The sequence below is a fragment of the Myxine glutinosa genome, chromosome 2 (genome assembly GCF_964187855.1).
Source record: "Myxine glutinosa chromosome 2, kmMyxGlut1.1, whole genome shotgun sequence".
Classification (NCBI taxonomy): Eukaryota; Metazoa; Chordata; class Myxini; order Myxiniformes; family Myxinidae; genus Myxine; species Myxine glutinosa.
In genome coordinates this window covers 70,039,761-70,060,477 of record NC_136262.1, presented here as the reverse complement: position 1 = coordinate 70,060,477, position 20,717 = coordinate 70,039,761, and the positions used below count along the sequence as shown (strand labels likewise).

Here is a 20,717-nt window from a genome sequence, read left to right as displayed (position 1 = left end):
CACTCTTCGATTACTGACTTCCTCCACTCTAGGATTACTGACTTCCTCCACTCTTAGATTCCTGACTTCCTCCACTCTTCGATGACTGACTTCCTCCACTCTTCGATTACTGACTTCCTCCACTCTAGGATTACTGACTTCCTCCACTCTTAGATTACTGACTTCCTCCACTCTAGGAGTATTGACTTCCTCCACTCTAGGATTATTGACTTCCTCCACTCTTGGATGACTTCCTGCACTCTTGGATTACTGACTTCCTCCACTCTTGGATTACTGACTTCCTCCACTCTTAGATTACTGACTTCCTTAGCTCTAGGATTATTGACTTCCTCAACTCTTGGATTACTGACTTCCTCCCCTCTTATATTACTGACTTCCTCCGCTCTTGCATTACTGACTTCCTCCACTCTAGGATTACTGACTTCCTCCACTCTCGGATTACTGACTTCCTCCACTCTAGGATTACTGACTTCTTCCACTCTTGGATTTCTGACTTCCTCCACTCTTAGATTACTGACTTCCTCCACTCTAGGATTACTGACTTCCTCCACTCGAGGATTAATGACTTCCTCCACTCTAGGATTACTGACTTCCTCCACTCTAGGATTACTGACTTCCTCCACTCTAAGATTACTGACTTCCTCCACTCGAGGATTAATGACTTCCTCCACTCTAGGATTACTGACTTCCTCCACTCTAGGATTACTGACTTCCTCCACTCTAGGATTATTGACTTCCTCCACTCTCGGATTATTGACTTCCTCCACTCCAGGATTATTGACTTCCTCCACTCTTCGATTACTGACTTCCTCCACTCTTGGATTACTGACTTCCTCCACTCTAGGATTACTGACTTCCTCCACTCTTAGATTACTGACTTCCACCACTCTAGGATTATTGACTTCCTCCACTCTAGGATTATTGACTTCCTCCACTCTTGGATTACTGACTTCCTCCACTCTTGGATTACTGACTTCCTCCACTCTTGGATTACTGACTTCCTCCACTCTTGGATTACTGACTTCCTCCACTCTCAGATTACTGACTTCCTCCACTCTTGGATTACTGACTTCCTCCACTCTCAGATAACTGACTTCCTCAACTCTTGGATGACTGACTTCCTCCCCTCTTATATTACTGACTTCCTCCGCTCTTGGATTACTGACTTCCTCCACTCTAGGATTACTGACTTCCTCCACTCTAGGAGTATTGACTTCCTCCACTCTAGGATTATTGACTTCCTCCACTCTTGGATTACTGACTTCCTCCACTCTTCGATTGCTGACTTCCTCCACTCTTCGATGACTGACTTCCTCCACTCTAGGATTACTGACTTCCTCCACTCTAGGATTACTGACTTCCTCCACTCTTGGATTGCTGCCTTCCTCCACTCTAGGATTACTGACTTCCTCCACTCTAGGATTACTGACTTCCTCCACTCTTGGATTACTGACTTCCTCCACTCTTCGATTGCTGACCTCCACTCTTCGATGACTGACTTCCTCCACTCTAGGATTACTGACTTCCTCCACTCTAGGATTACTGACTTCCTCCACTCTTCGATTGCTGACCTCCTCCACTCTTCGATGACTGACTTCCTCCACTCTAGGATTACTGACTTCCTCCACTCTAGGATTACTGACTTCCTCCACTCTTGGATTACTGACTTCCTCCACTCTTCGATTGCTGACCTCCTCCACTCTTCGATGACTGACTTCCTCCACTCTAGGATTACTGACTTCCTCCACTCTAGGATTACTGACTTCCTCCACTCTTGGATTGCTGACTTCCTCCACTCTAGGATTACTGACTTCCTCCACTCTTAGATTACTGACTTCCTCCACTCTTCGATTACTGACTTCCTCCACTCTTCGATTACTGACTTCCTCCACTCTAGGATTACTGACTTCCTCCACTCTTAGATTACTGACTTCCTCCACTCTAGGATTACTGACTTCCTCCACTCTTAGATTACTGACTTCCTCCACTCTAGGATTACTGACTTCCTCCACTCTAGGATTAATGACTTCCTCCACTCTAGGATTAATGACTTCCTCCACTCTTGGATTGCTGACTTCCTCCACTCTAGGATTACTGACTTCCTCCACTCTTCGATTGCTGACTTCCTCCACTCTTCGATTACTGACTTCCTCCACTCTAGGATTACTGACTTCCTCCACTCTAGGATTACTGACTTCCTCCACTCTTGGATTACTGACTTCCTCCACTCTTGCATTACTGACTGCCTCCACTCTCGATTACTGACTTCCTCCACTCTTGGATGACTGACTTCCTCCACTCTTGGATGTCTGACTTCCTCCACTCTTGGATGACTGACTTCCTCCACTCTTGGATTACTGACTTCCTCCACTCTTGGATTACTGACTTCCTCCACTCTTGGCTTACTGACTTCCTCCACTCTTGGATTACTGACTTCCTCCACTCTAGGATTACTGACTTCCTCCACTCTTCGATTGCTGACTTCCTCCACTCTAGGATTACTGACTTCCTCCACTCTAGGATTACTGACTTCCTCCACTCTTGGATTACTGACTTCCTCAGCTCTAGGATTATTGACTTCCTCAACTCTTGGATTACTGACTTCCTCCCCTCTTATATTACTGACTTCCTCCGCTCTTGGATTACTGACTTCCTCCACTCTAGGATTACTGACTTCCTCCACTCTCGGATTACTGACTTCCTCCACTCTAGGATTACTGACTTCCTCCACTCTTAGATTACTGACTTCCTCCCCTCTTATATGACTTACTTCCTCCACTCTAGGATTACTGACTTCCTCCACTCTAGGATTACTGACTTCCTCTACTCTCGGATTACTGACTTCCTCCACTCTTGGATTCCTGACTTCCTCCACTCTTGGATTACTGACTGCCTCCACTCTCGATTACTGACTTCCTCCACTCTCGGATTACTGACTTCCTCCACTCTTGGATTACTGACTGCCTCCACTCTCGATTACTGACTTCCTCCACTCTTGGATTACTGACTTCCTCCACTCTTCGATTGCTGACTTCCTCCACTCTTCGATGACTGACTTCCTCCACTCTAGGATTACTGACTTCCTCCACTCTTAGATTACTGACTTCCTCCACTCTAGGAGTATTGACTTCCTCCACTCTTGGATTATTGACTTCCTCCACTCTTGGATTACTGACTTCCTCCACTCTTCGATTGCTGACTTCCTCCACTCGTCGATGACTGACTTCCTCCACTCTTCGATGACTGACTTCCTCCACTCTAGGATTACTGACTTCCTCCACTCTTAGATTACTGACTTCCTCCACTTTAGGAGTATTGACTTCCTCCACTCTAGGATTATTGACTTCCTCCACTCTTGGATTACTGACTTCCTCCACTCTTCGATTGCTGACTTCCTCCACTCTTCGATGACTGACTTCCTCCACTCTAGGATTACTGACTTCCTCCACTCTAGGATTACTGACTTCCTCCACTCTTGGATTGCTGACTTCCTCCACTCTAGGATTACTGACTTCCTCCACTCTAGGATTACTGACTTCCTCCACTCTTGGATTACTGACTTCCTCCACTCTTCGATTGCTGACCACCTCCACTCTTCGATGACTGACTTCCTCCACTCTAGGATTACTGACTTCCTCCACTCTAGGATTACTGACTTCCTCCACTCTAGGATTACTGACTTCCTCCACTCTTCGATTGCTGACTTCCTCCACTCTTCGATGACTGACTTCCTCCACTCTAGGATTACTGACTTCCTCCACTCTTAGATTACTGACTTCCTCCACTCTAGGAGTATTGACTTCCTCCACTCTAGGATTATTGACTTCCTCCACTCTTGGATTACTGACTTCCTCCACTCTTGGATTACTGACTTCCTCCACTCTTCGATTGCTGACTTCCTCCACTCTTCGATGACTGACCTCCTCCACTCTAGGATTACTGACTTCCTCCACTCTAGGATTACTGACTTCCTCCACTCTTGGATTGCTGACTTCCTCCACTCTAGGATTACTGACTTCCTCCACTCTTAGATTACTGACTTCCTCCACTCTTCGATTACTGACTTCCTCCACTCTAGGATTACTGACTTCCTCCACTCTTAGATTACTGACTTCCTCCACTCTTCGATGACTGACTTCCTCCACTCTTCGATGACTGACTTCCTCCACTCTTCGATTACTGACTTCCTCCACTCTAGGATTACTGACTTCCTCCACTCTTCGATTGCTGACTTCCTCCACTCTTTGATTACTGACTTCCTCCACTCTAGGATTACTGACTTCCTCCACTCTAGGATTACTGACTTCCTCCACTCTTGGATTACTGACTTCCTCCACTCTTGCATTACTGACTGCCTCCACTCTCGATTACTGACTTCCTCCACTCTTGGATGACTGACTTCCTCCACTCTTGGATGACTGACTTCCTCCACTCTTGGATGACTGACTTCCTCCACTCTTGGATTACTGACTTCCTCCACTCTTGGATTACTGACTTCCTCCACTCTTGGCTTACTGACTTCCTCCACTCTTGGATTACTGACTTCCTCCACTCTAGGATTACTGACTTCCTCCACTCTTCGATTGCTGACTTCCTCCACTCTAGGATTACTGACTTCCTCCACTCTAGGATTACTGACTTCCTCCACTCTTGGATTACTGACTTCCTCAGCTCTAGGATTATTGACTTCCTCAACTCTTGGATTACTGACTTCCTCCCCTCTTATATTACTGACTTCCTCCGCTCTTGGATTACTGACTTCCTCCACTCTAGGATTACTGACTTCCTCCACTCTTAGATTACTGACTTCCTCCCCTCTTATATGACTTACTTCCTCCACTCTAGGATTACTGACTTCCTCCACTCGAGGATTACTGACTTCCTCTACTCTCGGATTACTGACTTCCTCCACTCTTGGATTCCTGACTTCCTCCACTCTTGGATTACTGACTGCCTCCACTCTCGATTACTGACTTCCTCCACTCTAGGATTACTGACTTCCTCCACTCTTGGATTACTGACTGCCTCCACTCTCGATTACTGACTTCCTCCACTCTTGGATTACTGACTTCCTCCACTCTTCGATTGCTGACTTCCTCCACTCTTCGATGACTGACTTCCTCCACTCTAGGATTACTGACTTCCTCCACTCTAGGAGTATTGACTTCCTCCACTCTTAGATTACTGACTTCCTCCACTCTTCGATGACTGACTTCCTCCACTCTTCGATTACTGACTTCCTCCACTCTAGGATTACTGACTTCCTCCACTCTTAGATTACTGACTTCCTCCACTCTAGGAGTATTGACTTCCTCCACTCTAGGATTATTGACTTCCTCCACTCTTGGATTACTGACTTCCTCCACTCTTGGATTACTGACTTCCTCCACTCTTGGATTACTGACTTCCTCCACTCTTAGATTACTGACTTCCTCAGCTCTAGGATTATTGACTTCCTCAACTCTTGGATTACTGACTTCCTCCCCTCTTATATTACTGACTTCCTCCGCTCTTGGATTACTGACTTCCTCCACTCTAGGATTACTGACTTCCTCCACTCTCGGATTACTGACTTCCTCCACTCTAGGATTACTGACTTCTTCCACTCTTGGATTTCTGACTTCCTCCACTCTTAGATTACTGACTTCCTCCACTCTAGGATTACTGACTTCCTCCACTCGAGGATTAATGACTTCCTCCACTCTAGGATTACTGACTTCCTCCACTCTAGGATTACTGACTTCCTCCACTCTAGGATTATTGACTTACTCCACTCTCGGATTACTGACTTCCTCCACTCTAGGATTACTGACTTCCTCCACTCGAGGATTAATGACTTCCTCCACTCTAGGATTGCTGACTTCCTCCACTCTAGGATTACTGACTTCCTCCACTCTAGGATTATTGACTTACTCCACTCTCGGATTATTGACTTCCTCCACTCCAGGATTATTGACTTCCTCCACTCTTCGATTACTGACTTCCTCCACTCTTGGATTACTGACTTCCTCTACTCTAGGATTACTGACTTCCTCCACTCTTAGATTACTGACTTCCACCACTCTAGGATTATTGACTTCCTCCACTCTAGGATTATTGACTTCCTCCACTCTTAGATTACTGACTTCCACCACTCTAGGATTATTGACTTCCTCCACTCTAGGATTATTGACTTCCTCCACTCTTGGATTACTGACTTCCTCCACTCTTGGATTACTGACTTCCTCCACTCTTGGATTACTGACTTCCTCCACTCTTGGATTACTGACTTCCTCCACTCTCAGATAACTGACTTCCTCAACTCTTGGATGACTGACTTCCTCCCCTCTTATATTACTGACTTCCTCCGCTCTTGGATTACTGACTTCCTCCACTCTAGGATTACTGACTTCCTCCACTCTAGGAGTATTGACTTCCTCCACTCTAGGATTATTGACTTCCTCCACTCTTGGATTACTGACTTCCTCCACTCTTCGATTGCTGACTTCCTCCACTCTTCGATGACTGACTTCCTCCACTCTAGGATTACTGACTTCCTCCACTCTAGGATTACTGACTTCCTCCACTCTTGGATTGCTGACTTCCTCCACTCTAGGATTACTGACTTCCTCCACTCTAGGATTACTGACTTCCTCCACTCTTGGATTACTGACTTCCTCCACTCTTCGATTGCTGACCTCCTCCACTCTTCGATGACTGACTTCCTCCACTCTAGGATTACGGACTTCCTCCACTCTAGGATTACTGACTTCCTCCACTCTAGGATTACTGACTTCCTCCACTCTTAGATTACTCACTTCCTCCACTCTAGGATTACTGACTTCCTCCACTCTAGGATTACTGACTTCCTCCACTCTTGGATTGCTGACTTCCTCCACTCTAGGATTACTGACTTCCTCCACTCTTCGATTGCTGACTTCCTCCACTCTTCGATTACTGACTTCCTCCACTCTAGGATTACTGACTTCCTCCACTCTAGGATTACTGACTTCCTCCACTCTTGGATTACTGACTTCCTACACTCTTGCATTACTGACTGCCTCCACTCTCGATTACTGACATCCTCCACTCTTGGATGACTAACTTCCTCCACTCTTGGATGACTGACTTCCTCCACTCTTGGATTACTGACTTCCTCCACTCTTGGATTACTGACTTCCTCCACTCTTGGCTTACTGACTTCCTCCACTCTTGGATTACTGACTTCCTCCACTCTAGGATTACTGACTTCCTCCACTCTTCGATTGCTGACTTCCTCCACTCTAGGATTACTGACTTCCTCCACTCTAGGATTACTGACTTCCTCCACTCTTGGATTACTGACTTCCTCAGCTCTAGGATTATTGACTTCCTCAACTCTTGGATTACTGACTTCCTCCCCTCTTATATTACTGACTTCCTCCGCTCTTGGATTACTGACTTCCTCCACTCTAGGATTACTGACTTCCTCCACTCTCGGATTACTGACTTCCTCCACTCTAGGATTACTGACTTCCTCCACTCTTAGATTACTGACTTCCTCTACTCTAGGATTACTGACTTCCTCCACTCTTGGATTCCTGACTTCCTCCACTCTTGGATTACTGACTGCCTCCACTCTCGATTACTGACTTCCTCCACTCTAGGATTACTGACTTCCTCCACTCTTGGATTACTGACTGCCTCCACTCTCGATTACTGACTTCCTCCACTCTAGGATTACTGACTTCCTCCACTCTTGGATTACTGACTGCCTCCACTCTAGATTACTGACTTCCTCCACTCTTGGATTACTGACTGCCTCCACTCTAGATGACTGACTTCCTCCACTCTTGGATTTCTGACTTCCTCCACTCTTCGATTACTGACTCCCTCCACTCTAGGATTACTGACTTCCTCCACTCGAGGATTAATGACTTCCTCCACTCTAGGATTACTGACTTCCTCCACTCTAGGATTACTGACTTCCTCCACTCTAGGATTACTGACTTCCTCCACTCGAGGATTAATGACTTCCTCCACTCTAGGATTACTGACTTCCTCCACTCTAGGATTACTGACTTCCTCCACTCTAGGATTATTGACTTCCTCCACTCTCGGATTATTGACTTCCTCCACTCCAGGATTATTGACTTCCTCCACTCTTCGATTACTGACTTCCTCCACTCTTAGATTACTGACTTCCACCACTCTAGGATTATTGACTTCCTCCACTCTAGGATTATTGACTTCCTCCACTCTTGGATTACTGACTTCCTCCACTCTTGGATTACTGACTTCCCCCACTCTTGGATTACTGACTTCCTCCACTCTCAGATTACTGACTTCCTCCACTCTTGGATTACTGACTTCCTCCACTCTCAGATAACTGACTTCCTCAACTCTTGGATGACTGACTTCCTCCCCTCTTATATTACTGACTTCCTCCGCTCTTGGATTACTGACTTCCTCCACTCTAGGATTACTGACTTCCTCCACTCTAGGAGTATTGACTTCCTCCACTCTAGGATTATTGACTTCCTCCACTCTTGGATTACTGACTTCCTCCACTCTTCGATTGCTGACTTCCTCCACTCTTCGATGACTGACTTCCTCCACTCTAGGATTACTGACTTCCTCCACTCTAGGATTACTGACTTCCTCCACTCTTGGATTGCTGACTTCCTCCACTCTAGGATTACTGACTTCCTCCACTCTAGGATTACTGACTTCCTCCACTCTTGGATTACTGACTTCCTCCACTCTTCGATTGCTGACCTCCTCCACTCTTCGATGACTGACTTCCTCCACTCTAGGATTACTGACTTCCTCCACTCTAGGATTACTGACTTCCTTCACTCTAGGATTACTGACTTCCTCCACTCTTCGATTGCTGACCTCCTCCACTCTTCGATGACTGACTTCCTCCACTCTAGGATTACTGACTTCCTCCACTCTAGGATTACTGACTTCCTCCACTCTTGGATTACTGACTTCCTCCACTCTTCGATTGCTGACCTCCTCCACTCTTCGATGACTGACTTCCTCCACTCTAGGATTACTGACTTCCTCCACTCTAGGATTACTGACTTCCTCCACTCTAGGATTACTGACTTCCTCCACTCTTGGATTGCTGACTTCCTCCACTCTAGGATTACTGACTTCCTCCACTCTTAGATTACTGACTTCCTCCACTCTTCGATTACTGACTTCCTCCACTCTAGGATTACTGACTTCCTCCACTCTTAGATTACTGACTTCCTCCACTCTAGGATTACTGACTTCCTCCACTCTTAGATTACTGACTTCCTCCACTCTAGGATTACTGACTTCCTCCACTCTAGGATTACTGACTTCCTCCACTCTTGGATTGCTGACTTCCTCCACTCTAGGATTACTGACTTCCTCCACTCTTCGATTGCTGACTTCCTCCACTCTTCGATTACTGACTTCCTCCACTCTAGGATTACTGACTTCCTCCACTCTAGGATTACTGACTTCCTCCACTCTTGGATTACTGACTTCCTCCACTCTTGCATTACTGACTGCCTCCACTCTCGATTACTGACTTCCTCCACTCTTGGATGACTAACTTCCTCCACTCTTGGATGACTGACTTCCTCCACTCTTGGATTACTGACTTCCTCCACTCTTGGATTACTGACTTCCTCCACTCTTGGCTTACTGACTTCCTCCACTCTTGGATTACTGACTTCCTCCACTCTAGGATGACTGACTTCCTCCACTCTTCGATTGCTGACTTCCTCCACTCTAGGATTACTGACTTCCTCCACTCTAGGATTACTGACTTCCTCCACTCTTGGATTACTGACTTCCGCAGCTCTAGGATTATTGACTTCCTCAACTCTTGGATTACTGACTTCCTCCACTCTAGGATTACTGACTTCCTCCGCTCTTGGATTACTGACTTCCTCCACTCTAGGATTACTGACTTCCTCCACTCTCGGATTACTGACTTCCTCCACTCTAGGATTACTGACTTCCTCCACTCTTAGATTACTGACTTCCTCCCCTCTTATATGACTGACTTCCTCCACTCTAGGATTACTGACTTCCTCCACTCTAGGATTACTGACTTCCTCTACTCTAGGATTACTGACTTCCTCCACTCTTGGATTCCTGACTTCCTCCACTCTTGGATTACTGACTGCCTCCACTCTCGATTACTGACTTCCTCCACTCTAGGATTACTGACTTCCTCCACTCTTGGATTACTGACTGCCTCCACTCTCGATTACTGACTTCCTCCACTCTAGGATTACTGACTTCCTCCACTCTTGGATTACTGACTGCCTCCACTCTAGATTACTGACTTCCTCCACTCTTGGATTACCGACTTCCTCCACTCTAGGATTACTGACCTCCTCCACTCTAGGATTACTGACTTCCTCCACTCTTGGATTACTGACTTCCTCCACTCTTGGATTACTGACTTCCTCCACTCTTATATTACTGACTTCCTCCACTCTAGGATTACTGACTTCCTCCACTGTAGGATTACTGACTTCCTCCACTCTAGGATTACTGACTTCCTCCACTCTCGTAGCCAACGTGTGCTTCTCAACGGAACCCTTTCTTCTCCTTTCCCTGTCAACGCTGGAGTACCTCAGGCAGTGTTCTCAGCCCCAGCTTATTCCTAATCTTCATCAATGATCTCACTGAGTCTCCATAAAATCCTGTTTATGCTCACCTCCACTCATTTATTCATCCGTTTTCCCACCTGTGGAACCACTTTCCACACTCTCTTCCATCTCATTCTTCCCTGCACGTCTTAAAGACAGCTGTTCACAACCATCTCAGGTCTTCCCCCATGCAAAACCATGATCGTTTCTACTCCCGTTAAACCACCCTCACCCCTTTCAAATTTTTTGCGATGTGCCCATCTTGTCCACTCTTTGCATTTTCCCTTACCCCTCATCGTTACCTGAATGCCTTGTTTGTCTGTCTCCGTCTACCTTCTACGTCCGCCCTTCTGTTGGCGACTCCCCATTCTCCTGCTGTTCCCTTTTTCATGTTGTGTCCTGATCTGTTCTGCGTTCTACATCTTCCACGAGCCTTGACCATGTAGTAAAAAAGAAAATTTTACATTCTAATTTAATCACTCAGGTAATAGCCAGGTAATTTTGCATATGTTAAACCGATTGCCTGTTCACTTCTTGAGAAGCATAGTTCCTAATATTATTACCCATTTCAAAGGCTCGACCATCCCTTTCATTAAGTAGTTTTCATAGCTTTAACCTACCCCTGCAATGAGCCGTTAAAGTGCTCGTGTGGAAAACAAACTTTATATGTTATATGAATAATATCATTATTCATAACAGAAGAAGAAAAAGAAGAAATTAATTAATTTAATTTATAGGTGATTTCTCATCTCCATATAAATGACGATACAAATATTAAATAAACTCAATGGATAATAAACAATTGGAATTCACAATGTGAATTTGACCAGAAAAATGGACGACATTGCAATTAAATAATTGCATCAACAGGAAATTCCTTTTCACAGAACACACACGTGTAACAGCAGTTTGTTCGACACAACAAGCTGTGCGTAACCTTTGCCTGTGAGAAATTATTTACACCTTGAAAATGTCTGCTGCATCCATTTTGTAAAATATTGTGGCAAGAGACATTCCAAACCCCATTTGGATGCAAAGGGATTCCAGCCACTTGTAATGTTTTGAAAATTGATTCTTTTCTTGTGCAGAAAGCTTAACTTAAAGAATACCTTGGGGTCTGGAGTTTTGGTAATCGTGTTGAAGCGGATGTTCGAAGCTTTCTCACATGATTCCCAAAAGCACCTATAAATAGTTACAACCCTTCGCACCTCGACATGCCACCCTATCTCCTCCAAAGACAAAAAATATAAAAAATAAAAATTGTGGGTGGAGCGTGCCTTCTGCGTCTGGGAGGTCGGCCGTTTGATTCTGACATTGATTGATTGATATCAAAGATTTTTTAAATATGGTATGTGCTATTTCCTCACTTGATGCTCAGCATTTGGAAGAGAACCCAAGGACAAATGGCATGGCTTCCCAATTGGTTGGAAGGGGGGGCGGGGGGGCAGAGCGCGTCAATGTTTGGAGGAGATTTTTTCCTTAAGTGGTCCGCTGATTATGGAGAGAAAGGCGATATCACAAGATGGTGTCACCGGCAGCCAGAGTGCTCTGGGAAGTTACGTCACTTCCCATCATCACTGTGTTTTTCTGACATTTAAATAATAGTCGGACAAGACGACGTCACTGCCGATGCCATCAATGTCGTCAACAGAGGCAGAGTCCCCAGAAGGACCCGCCCACTGCTGCAACAACGCGGCATGCCAATGGTCGGACCTGCTGGCAAGGAAAAGCGCCACATTTGGCCAGAGCCACTGGTCATGTCCTGAATGGACCGGCGGGGGGGAGGGCCCCATCCAAGTGGCCGTTCCAGTGCCCTGAGAGGCAAGAGAATGGGGAGAAGGGGATGGTAACTTTTTAAGCACCTGAGCGGCCATTTTTTGGGGGCTTTTGCCAGGGCCATCAGTTGGAGGTGGAGGCTGTCCTCTCTTTTGGCTTTGGTGCTCTGTAGGCCAGAGCTCTACTTTTTCTGTGAGGGATGCTTCATACTGCTGTGACATCTGTGCCCTGCTCTGCTCTCATTCTGATCCCTTTGAGTTTGATATAACAATCCTTGTCTGGTTTGGTATGACCGGGAAATGACCGTATAAATCCATAGGGCTGTAGTTTTATTGTAATATAAGGGTTTATTGGTTTTTATTGTCCTTGACCGATGGTCTCTCGTCTGCTTTCTTATCTCATGTCCATTTCCTTTTATTTAATAGAACCTTATATTTGAAAGTTGTGCTTGTCTGCTCCGCAATACTCCGCAACACGCTCATTTGGCGACATTGGTAAATCCCTTGGGGTCTAAATTAGGTTAAAATCCTGATGACCGGTCATTAGTCCATGCTCTGAATAGGATGGCACACCTCTGCGTGGGCAGGCGATCGCCTGCAATTGTGCCAGCCATCTGCAAAGTGACTGCTTCGGTGTTTTGTTTCTCCCCACCTGATTCATAATTAACAGTCGTTCCGTGGGGCCATAAACATCACAATATGTTTTAATGTTTTTGTGTCAGGTCAGTCTTTTGGGACTGCCACTGGTAACATGTAACCCAGTGCTACCTGTTGCATGGTCGGGTAGTCGGCGACTAAACCAACACCCCTCACTGGTTTTGCTCGTGGGGAGTGTGACTACGACACCTTGCAGGACCAAAAACAACAGCTGGCAAAGGGCGGATGAGCCCTCGTGTGGAGCCAACGGCCATCCAGCGAGGAGATATTTTCTCTTAAAAAAACACCGATCCGGTTTGGACCAGTTCAAGTCATATCAGTGACTTTAAAAATGGTACGTGCTGCTTCTTTGTTTGAGGTTCGGCATTTAAAAGGATAAAGCATGGACAATCCCCATCGGTTGACATCCATGGGGAGAAGGAAACATACGTGTATACTGCACATACATACATAAGTGCATGCATATATACATACATACATACATACATACAGTCATGTGAAAAAGTAAGTACACCCCATGTAAAGTTTTGACTTTTTCAACATATTTCAACATACAGCTATTTGATCTTCATTTCAACAATATTGATAGATAAAGGTGATATAATATAACAAATATCATGAAACATTTACATTTTATAGTCCATTGTATAATTTAAATAAACATAAATGCAAAATTCGCATGTGGAAAAAGTAAGTACACCCTTGGCTCTAATAGGTGGTATTGTCCCCTTTGGCAGAAACAACCTCAAGTAGGCGTTTCTTATAACTGTCTACCAGTCTCTGACATCGACTGGGAGAAATTTTTGCCCACTCCTCCATGCACAATTCTTCCAGCTGTGCGATGTTTGAGGGGTTTCTTGCATGCACAGCTCGTTTCAAATCTCCCCACAACATCTCGATGGGATTTAGATCCGGGCTTTGACTTGGCCATTCCAGAACCCTCCATTTCTTTATTTTCAGCCATTCCTTGGTGGATTTACTGGTATGCTTCGGGTCATCGTCATGTTGCAAGGTCCACCTTCGGTTGAGCATCAACTCTCCGACAGATGGCCTCATATTATCCTGAAGCACCCTCTGGTACAATGAAGAATTCATAGTGGATTATATGATGGTGAGCTGCCCAGGCCCTGATGCAGCAAAGCTGCCCCAAACCATAATATTTCCACCACCATGCTTTACAGTTGGTATCAGGTTCTTGTGGTCAAATGCTGTCTTTGGTTTTCGCCAAACATGTCCTCTGGTAGTGTGGCCAAATAGCTCTACCTTTGACTCATCTGTCCAGAGCACATTGTTCCAGAAGTGCTGGTCTTTGCCTAGGTGTTCATTGGCAAACTTTAGTCTTGCCCTGATGTTCTATCTGGACAGCAAAGGTTTCCTCCTGGCACACCTCCCATGTAGATCAAATTTGTGCAGCCTCTTTCTAATGGTAGACTCATGCACTTTGACATCAACAGTGGCATGATCTACCTGTAGGTCCCGTGATGACATTCTGGGGTTCTTCGAGACTTCTTTCTGCATCTTGCGGTCTCCTCTCGGGCTGAACTTGCCGGGGCGGCCTGGCCTGAACAAGTTGGCAGTTGTTTGGAATCTTCTCCACTTGCAGATGATCTTCCGGACAGTCGAATGATTGATTTCAAATTGTTTGGAGATCTTTTTAAATCCCTTCCCAGACTCGTAGGCATCTATAACCTTCTTTCTGAAGGCCTCAGAGAGCTCTTTTGATCTAGGCATGGTGACGCCGCACACTTCAACAACAAAGAGCAAACCAAACTAAATGTCTGAGGTTTAAATAAGACAGGTTCCTCCAAGATCCTCTCTAACGATGTTCTACTCATTTGCACCTGAGCTGGTGCACGTGATTCTAATTTTAGGTGTTTGAAGTAGTGATACATGTAGGGGTGTACTTACTTTTTCCACATGCGAAATTTGCATATATGTTTATTTAAATTATACAATGGACTACAAAATGTAAATGTTTCATGGTATTTGTTATATTATATCACCTTTATATATCAATATTGTTGAAATGAAGATCAAATAGCTGTATGTTGAAATATGTTGAAAAAGTCAAAACTTTACATGGGGTGTACTTACTTTTTCACGCGACTGTTTTTGCATACATAAAGCCTGGTGTTGGCTTAGCGGTTAGGGTGCTGGCTTGGGATCCTCGGATCCTGGGTTCGAATCCCGGTCGATCGCTGAATTAACGCCAGAGGGGTTGACTCAGTCTGTCATCCTTTCGAGGTCGGCAAATTTGAGTACCAGCTTGCTGGGATGAATGATCACGGTGTGTACACCGTATCCCTGCGCATCGTAAGAGGCGACCAAGGGTTGACGTCAGGAAGGGCATCCGGCCATAAAAACATTGCCTCAAACAGGGAACCATGATTGTCATGGGGCCCGCAAGGCTAACGCCTGCTCTAGCGGGGAAAATGGCCTTTTAACGATCATTCATTCATTCATACATACATTCATACATGCATACAGTACATCGGCAGACAGATAGAACAATGGATAAAATCAACAGAACAGTGGCAGAGGTGCAGTAACTTCTGTTAACAGTTTGGCAGAGTAAAAGACCAGGTCACATGAAAGTTTGAAGGTCACTTGAGAGAGAAAAGATAAAAGGGTTGAAGAGAGACATCAAACAAATATTTCCAACTCGAGTCATCATGGGCTGTCATGATTTTCGAAGGGCACATGACTTTTGACCTGTTGAACCCAAAATTTAATGAGTTAATCTTTGTATTTACAGTCCATATTTGTGCCAAGTTTGGTTGAAATACCTTCAGTAGTTCACAAAGTATCTTGGTAACAAAAAACGGATAACAGATAGACACCCAGACTGACAGCCGGACAGACAACCTGAAAAAATAATGCCTCCGGCCTTCGACTGCTGAGGCGGAAAAAGTTGCCAGAGAGAAATGATTTTTATTCGTTATTAATGTGGAATATTTTCTCAAAGCCAATCTCTGTCTGGTGGTTCAACTGAGCTCATGAATTTCTAATGCCACGTGTCCATTTCTAAGTTAAATTGTGATCGTACGCCGAGCCCATAATATACATATCAGCAGAAAAAATTGCTGCTCTGAAGACAAAAAAGAAGAGTTCATGCAACCCTGCGGATAACAAATGCCTTAAACGAATGCTCCATGTCAGCTTTGGCAACAATTGTAATGGTGATGACATTTTGGGTAACTGGGCTGATGTTGGACCCATGCTGGTTCATGCACACCCCAAACTGACCCATTAGCTCTCAAGGTAAATACAACTATTTGAAATGTAGCATCATTGACCAAAATTATCTTTTTGAGGATTATTGTTAACTAGCCGAAGTAATCGGGCGTTGCCCGTTTGGGGAAGGGGACGAGGGGGGTGGGAGGGGGGGAAGGGGCGAGGGGTTGGAGGGGGGGGAAGGGGGAGGAGGAGGGAAGGGGGGGGGGGAATGGAGGCAGGAGAGGAAGGGGGTTCATATACAGTCACGTGAAAAAGTAAGTACACCCCTACATTTATCACTACTTCAAATACCTAAAATTAGAATCAGGTGCACCAGCTCAGGTGCAAATAATTAGAACATTGTTAGAGAGGATATTGGAGGAACCTGTCTTATTTAAACCTCACACATTTAGTTTGGTTTGCTCTTTGTTGTTGAAGTGTGCGGCGTCACCATGCCTAGATCAAAAGAGCTCTCTGAGGCCTTCAGAAAGAAGGTTATAGATGCCTACGGGTCTGGGAAGGGATTTAAAAAGATCTCCAAACAATTTCAAATCAATCATTCGACTGTCCGGAAGATCATCTACAAGTGGAGAAGATGCCAAACAACTGCCAACTTGTTCAGGCCAGGCCGCCCCAGCAAGTTCAGCCCTAGAGCAGACCGCAAGATGCTGAAAGAAGTCTCTAAGAACCCCAGAATGTCGTCACGGGACCTACAGGTAGCTCTTGCCACAGTTGATGTCAAAGTGCACGAGTCTGCCATTAGAAAGAGGCTGCACAAATTTGATCTCCATGGGAGGTGTGCCAGGAGGAAACCTTTGCTGTCCAGAAAAAACATCAGGGCAAGCGTAAAGTTTGCCAATGAACACCCAGACAAAGACCAGCACTTCTGGAACAATGTGCTCTGGACAGATGAGTCAAGGGTAGAGCTATTTGGCCACAGTACCAGAAGACATGTTTGGCGAAAACCAAAGACAGCATTTGACCACAAGAACCTGATACCAACTGTAAAGCATAGTGGTGGAAATATTATGGTTTGGGGCAGCTTTGCTGCATCAGGGCCTGGGCAGCTCACCATCATATAATCCACTATGAATTCTTCATTGTACCAGAGGGTGCTTGAGGATAATGTGAGGCCATCTGTCAGAAAGTTGAAGCTCAACCGAAGGTGTACCTTGCAACATGACAATGACCCTAAACATACCAGTAAATCCATCAAGGAATGGCTGAAAAGAAAGAAATGGAGGGTTCTGGAATGGCCAAGTTAAAGCCCGGATCTAAATCCTATCGAGATGTTGTGGGGGGATTTGAAACGAGCTGTGCATGCAAGAAACCCCTCAAACATCGCACAGCTGAAACAATTCTGCATGGAGGAGTGGGCAAAAATTTCTCCCAGTTGATGTCAGAGACTGGTAGACAGTTATGAGAAATGCCTACTTGAGGTTGTTTCTGCCAAAGGGGGCAATACCACCTATTAGAGCCAAGGGTGTACTTACTTTTTCCACATGCGAAATTTGCATTTTTGTTTATTTAAATTATACAATGGACTACAAAATGTAAATGTTTCATGATATTTGTTATATTATATTAAAGCGCGGCGTTACGCGCGCTGCTTGTGAGCAAGGAGGAAGCGGACAAGCGGTAACTTGTAAGAGTCTTTATTCAAGAGCTCACTATAACACTGAGCTGCTCAGGGCTGTGCGCCCCGTGTATATCGTGAGGCCACGCCTCTCTCCCGGGCGTGGCCCACCCCTACTTGGTGTGCGGGGTGATGTCACCACGTCAGTGCTTTCGTGTCCGCCACAATATCACCTTTATCTATCAATATTGTTGAAATGAAGATCAAATAGCTGTAGGTTGAAATATGTTGAAAAGTCAAAACTTTACATGGGGTGTACTGTACTTACTTTTTCACGTGACTGTATATGCTGGTGGGTGAATGTGGCGTTCATCACCTTTCTGAGTTAAGTGTGTTGCCGATCAGAAAGAAGAAGAAGCCATACTACCAACTTCGTACACTTCCGGAATTGTTTGATTTATTTGTATTCGAATGTCTGGTGATTGTTTTGTATTTATTTATGCGAATGTGTACTTGTGTATAACTGTCATTAATTTTAAAAGGCTTCGGCACCATCGAGCGATTTATTTTTTTTTTACTCTGAAAAAACGACCTTTTTTTTTTTCAATTTTTTTTTTTTTTTAGCTTAGAACACTACCAGGCACTCACTGGTGCACCTCTGAAAGTTTGATGAAGATCCGTTCAGCCATCTCTGAATAAAACGTGGACACACACAGACAACTCGCGTTTATATATATATATAGATGACATTTTGTTAACATTGGTCTATGCTAGGTGCATCACCCCCATAAAGTGTTAGGTATTGCTGTGCAGTAATGATCGGTGTTCTTTCCCTCTCGTTCCCACTGCAGCTGCGAGCCAGCTAAACCCAAACAAGACGGCATCTCTGGGCACTCTTGGAAGAAACCGTGCCCCAGTTCCCGTGTCCATGCCCAGTGCTCCCGCCACCAGTGAGGGCGGACACCCGGTGGATGAAACGAATATCGTAAGTTAAAGAAGTGTCGGTGCAGTCGCTGGCCCACAAGGGCAGGATGATTTGTGAAGTTGACAAGATGATGACATTACAATTTAAAGCCTTCGGTATAAAATGAATCTTTCTAAAACAACATTGGTAGAAGTTTTATTATCGGGAGTGATACTTTAATCTTCGCTCTTCATTGTTTTTCAAAGTTTACCTGTCACATTTGTCAGTGTACTGCTAAAAATTTGACATTTTCATATATCCGCAGTGAAACCATTTTGTTCTTGAACACAATTTGAATGCCATCAAATCCTTTCACTAATCCCATGCTTCTCTCTTTCCCTATCCCGTGCATTTAATGAAACCCACCTGCCTTCGTGTTTGCCTTGTTTAATTTCGTTTTGCTTGCCACTGTTTTATTCATTTGCACCCCTCTCGTCCCCCACTCCAACCATTCGACCCTTCATATTGTCACCGTCAAGTGCTAGGCTGTGTCCGCTTGCATACCTTTCCCCGTCTCACAGCAATTCCGTCCCTACAGAGTTCGCCCCACGAGGATGATGAACTGAGCGCAGAGATGGCCAGTCTAGAAGGCCTCATGAAGGATCTTAATGCCATAACATCATCTGGAATCGGTATCTAGATTCTGCAAGTTTTGAATCGGAGTCGGAAGCGTTTCTCATTGCGAGGTTCGATGCTGATGTCGGGACGGGGAAGATTGGGCGGCGGTCATTGTTATGAGCAGATCCAAGTGGACATTCCTAATTCTCCCAGGAACATGCCTGTTCAAATATCCGACACAACGTTTTTCCAAAGCATCCTGCGTAAATATCCCAAGAATTAGACAAATGGAAGAACTCATTTTGTTTAACAAATTGGGTTGGAGTAAACGGGATAATTTTTTTTTTTTTGTAATAACTTCAACTCAAGTGACGGCTTTGAGAGTCGACTGTTTGAACGTCAATGTTTGCTTTTGTTTTGCAGTGTATTACATTCATGTAACTGGAATTAATACGTCTTACTATTGTAAAGTTTCTTTAAATAGAGATATTTTTTGTAAAGTAAATATTTTATTGGTACGCTTTACCCCTGTACCTTATGTTTATATTTGTGCTTTGCTTTTTTGTGCTTTGAAGAAACTTGTGTACATACAGGCAGAGTGGTGTCTTAGGGTAAAGCTGCTGTGTCTTCTTATATGGATCCTTGATTTGTATATGGGTGAACTTATTTTAGTTACTTTGCTTTTTGTCTAGGTTAACTGTTCCATATTTATCACAAGCAATTTTATTTCTTCAGTTCAGTGTTTCAGCAGATAAAAGGTCACAGCGATCAGGTCACAGCAGATAAAGCGTTGTTGGACAAGTTCCCAGTATTTCAAAGTCTCGGCTGGGTCTTGAAATGCAACTTTTTAAAAAAGTACAATCTGAGAGTGTTTCCGTGGCTGCATCTGGTTGCGCACGATCGACCGACTGAGAAGCGAAAGCCATTCATCGGTTTTATGTCGCACTTTGCAGTTTCAAGTACAGGGAGGGAAACAAACATCACAAATGTACATTCTTTTTTCAATCTACAAACTCTTTCTGGTTTGGACATAAACATGCACACTTTCACATGGTGCTAACATACGTTGTGCTTGTAACACGAACGTTAAGCTGTTTGTTAAAATAAAACTGTTTTATATCTTGTTAAATAAGTGGAGGACCAGAATAAATGTTATAAGATTTAACTGTGCAGCTGCTGTGATTATTTGCTTGAAACTTTTCTCCAAATTTCTGCCTGAAAAAACCCAATCCATCTTGGGTGTTGTGAATCCATATCCAGTGATGTGAACCCGTCTCGGGTGACATGAAGCCGTCTCAGAAGACGTGGACCTGTCGCAGGTGATGTGAAGTCGTCTCGGACGACAGGAACCCGTCTCAGGCGACGGAAAG

At 44.7% G+C, this 20,717-nt stretch overlaps 1 protein-coding gene across 1 annotated transcript in view; it reads left to right on the top strand.

The window, feature by feature from the left end:
• Window positions 1-20,512, top strand: part of NEO1 (neogenin 1) — a 389,738-nt gene extending 369,226 nt beyond the window's left edge. The window contains exons 26-27 of the mRNA XM_078773416.1: window positions 18,677-18,810; window positions 19,328-20,512. Of these exons, the coding sequence (XP_078629542.1) occupies window positions 18,677-18,810; window positions 19,328-19,429 (236 nt within the window). The 3' untranslated portion in view covers window positions 19,430-20,512. The remainder of the gene's footprint in view (window positions 1-18,676; window positions 18,811-19,327) is intronic.
• The last annotated feature ends 205 nt before the right edge of the window (window positions 20,513-20,717 follow it).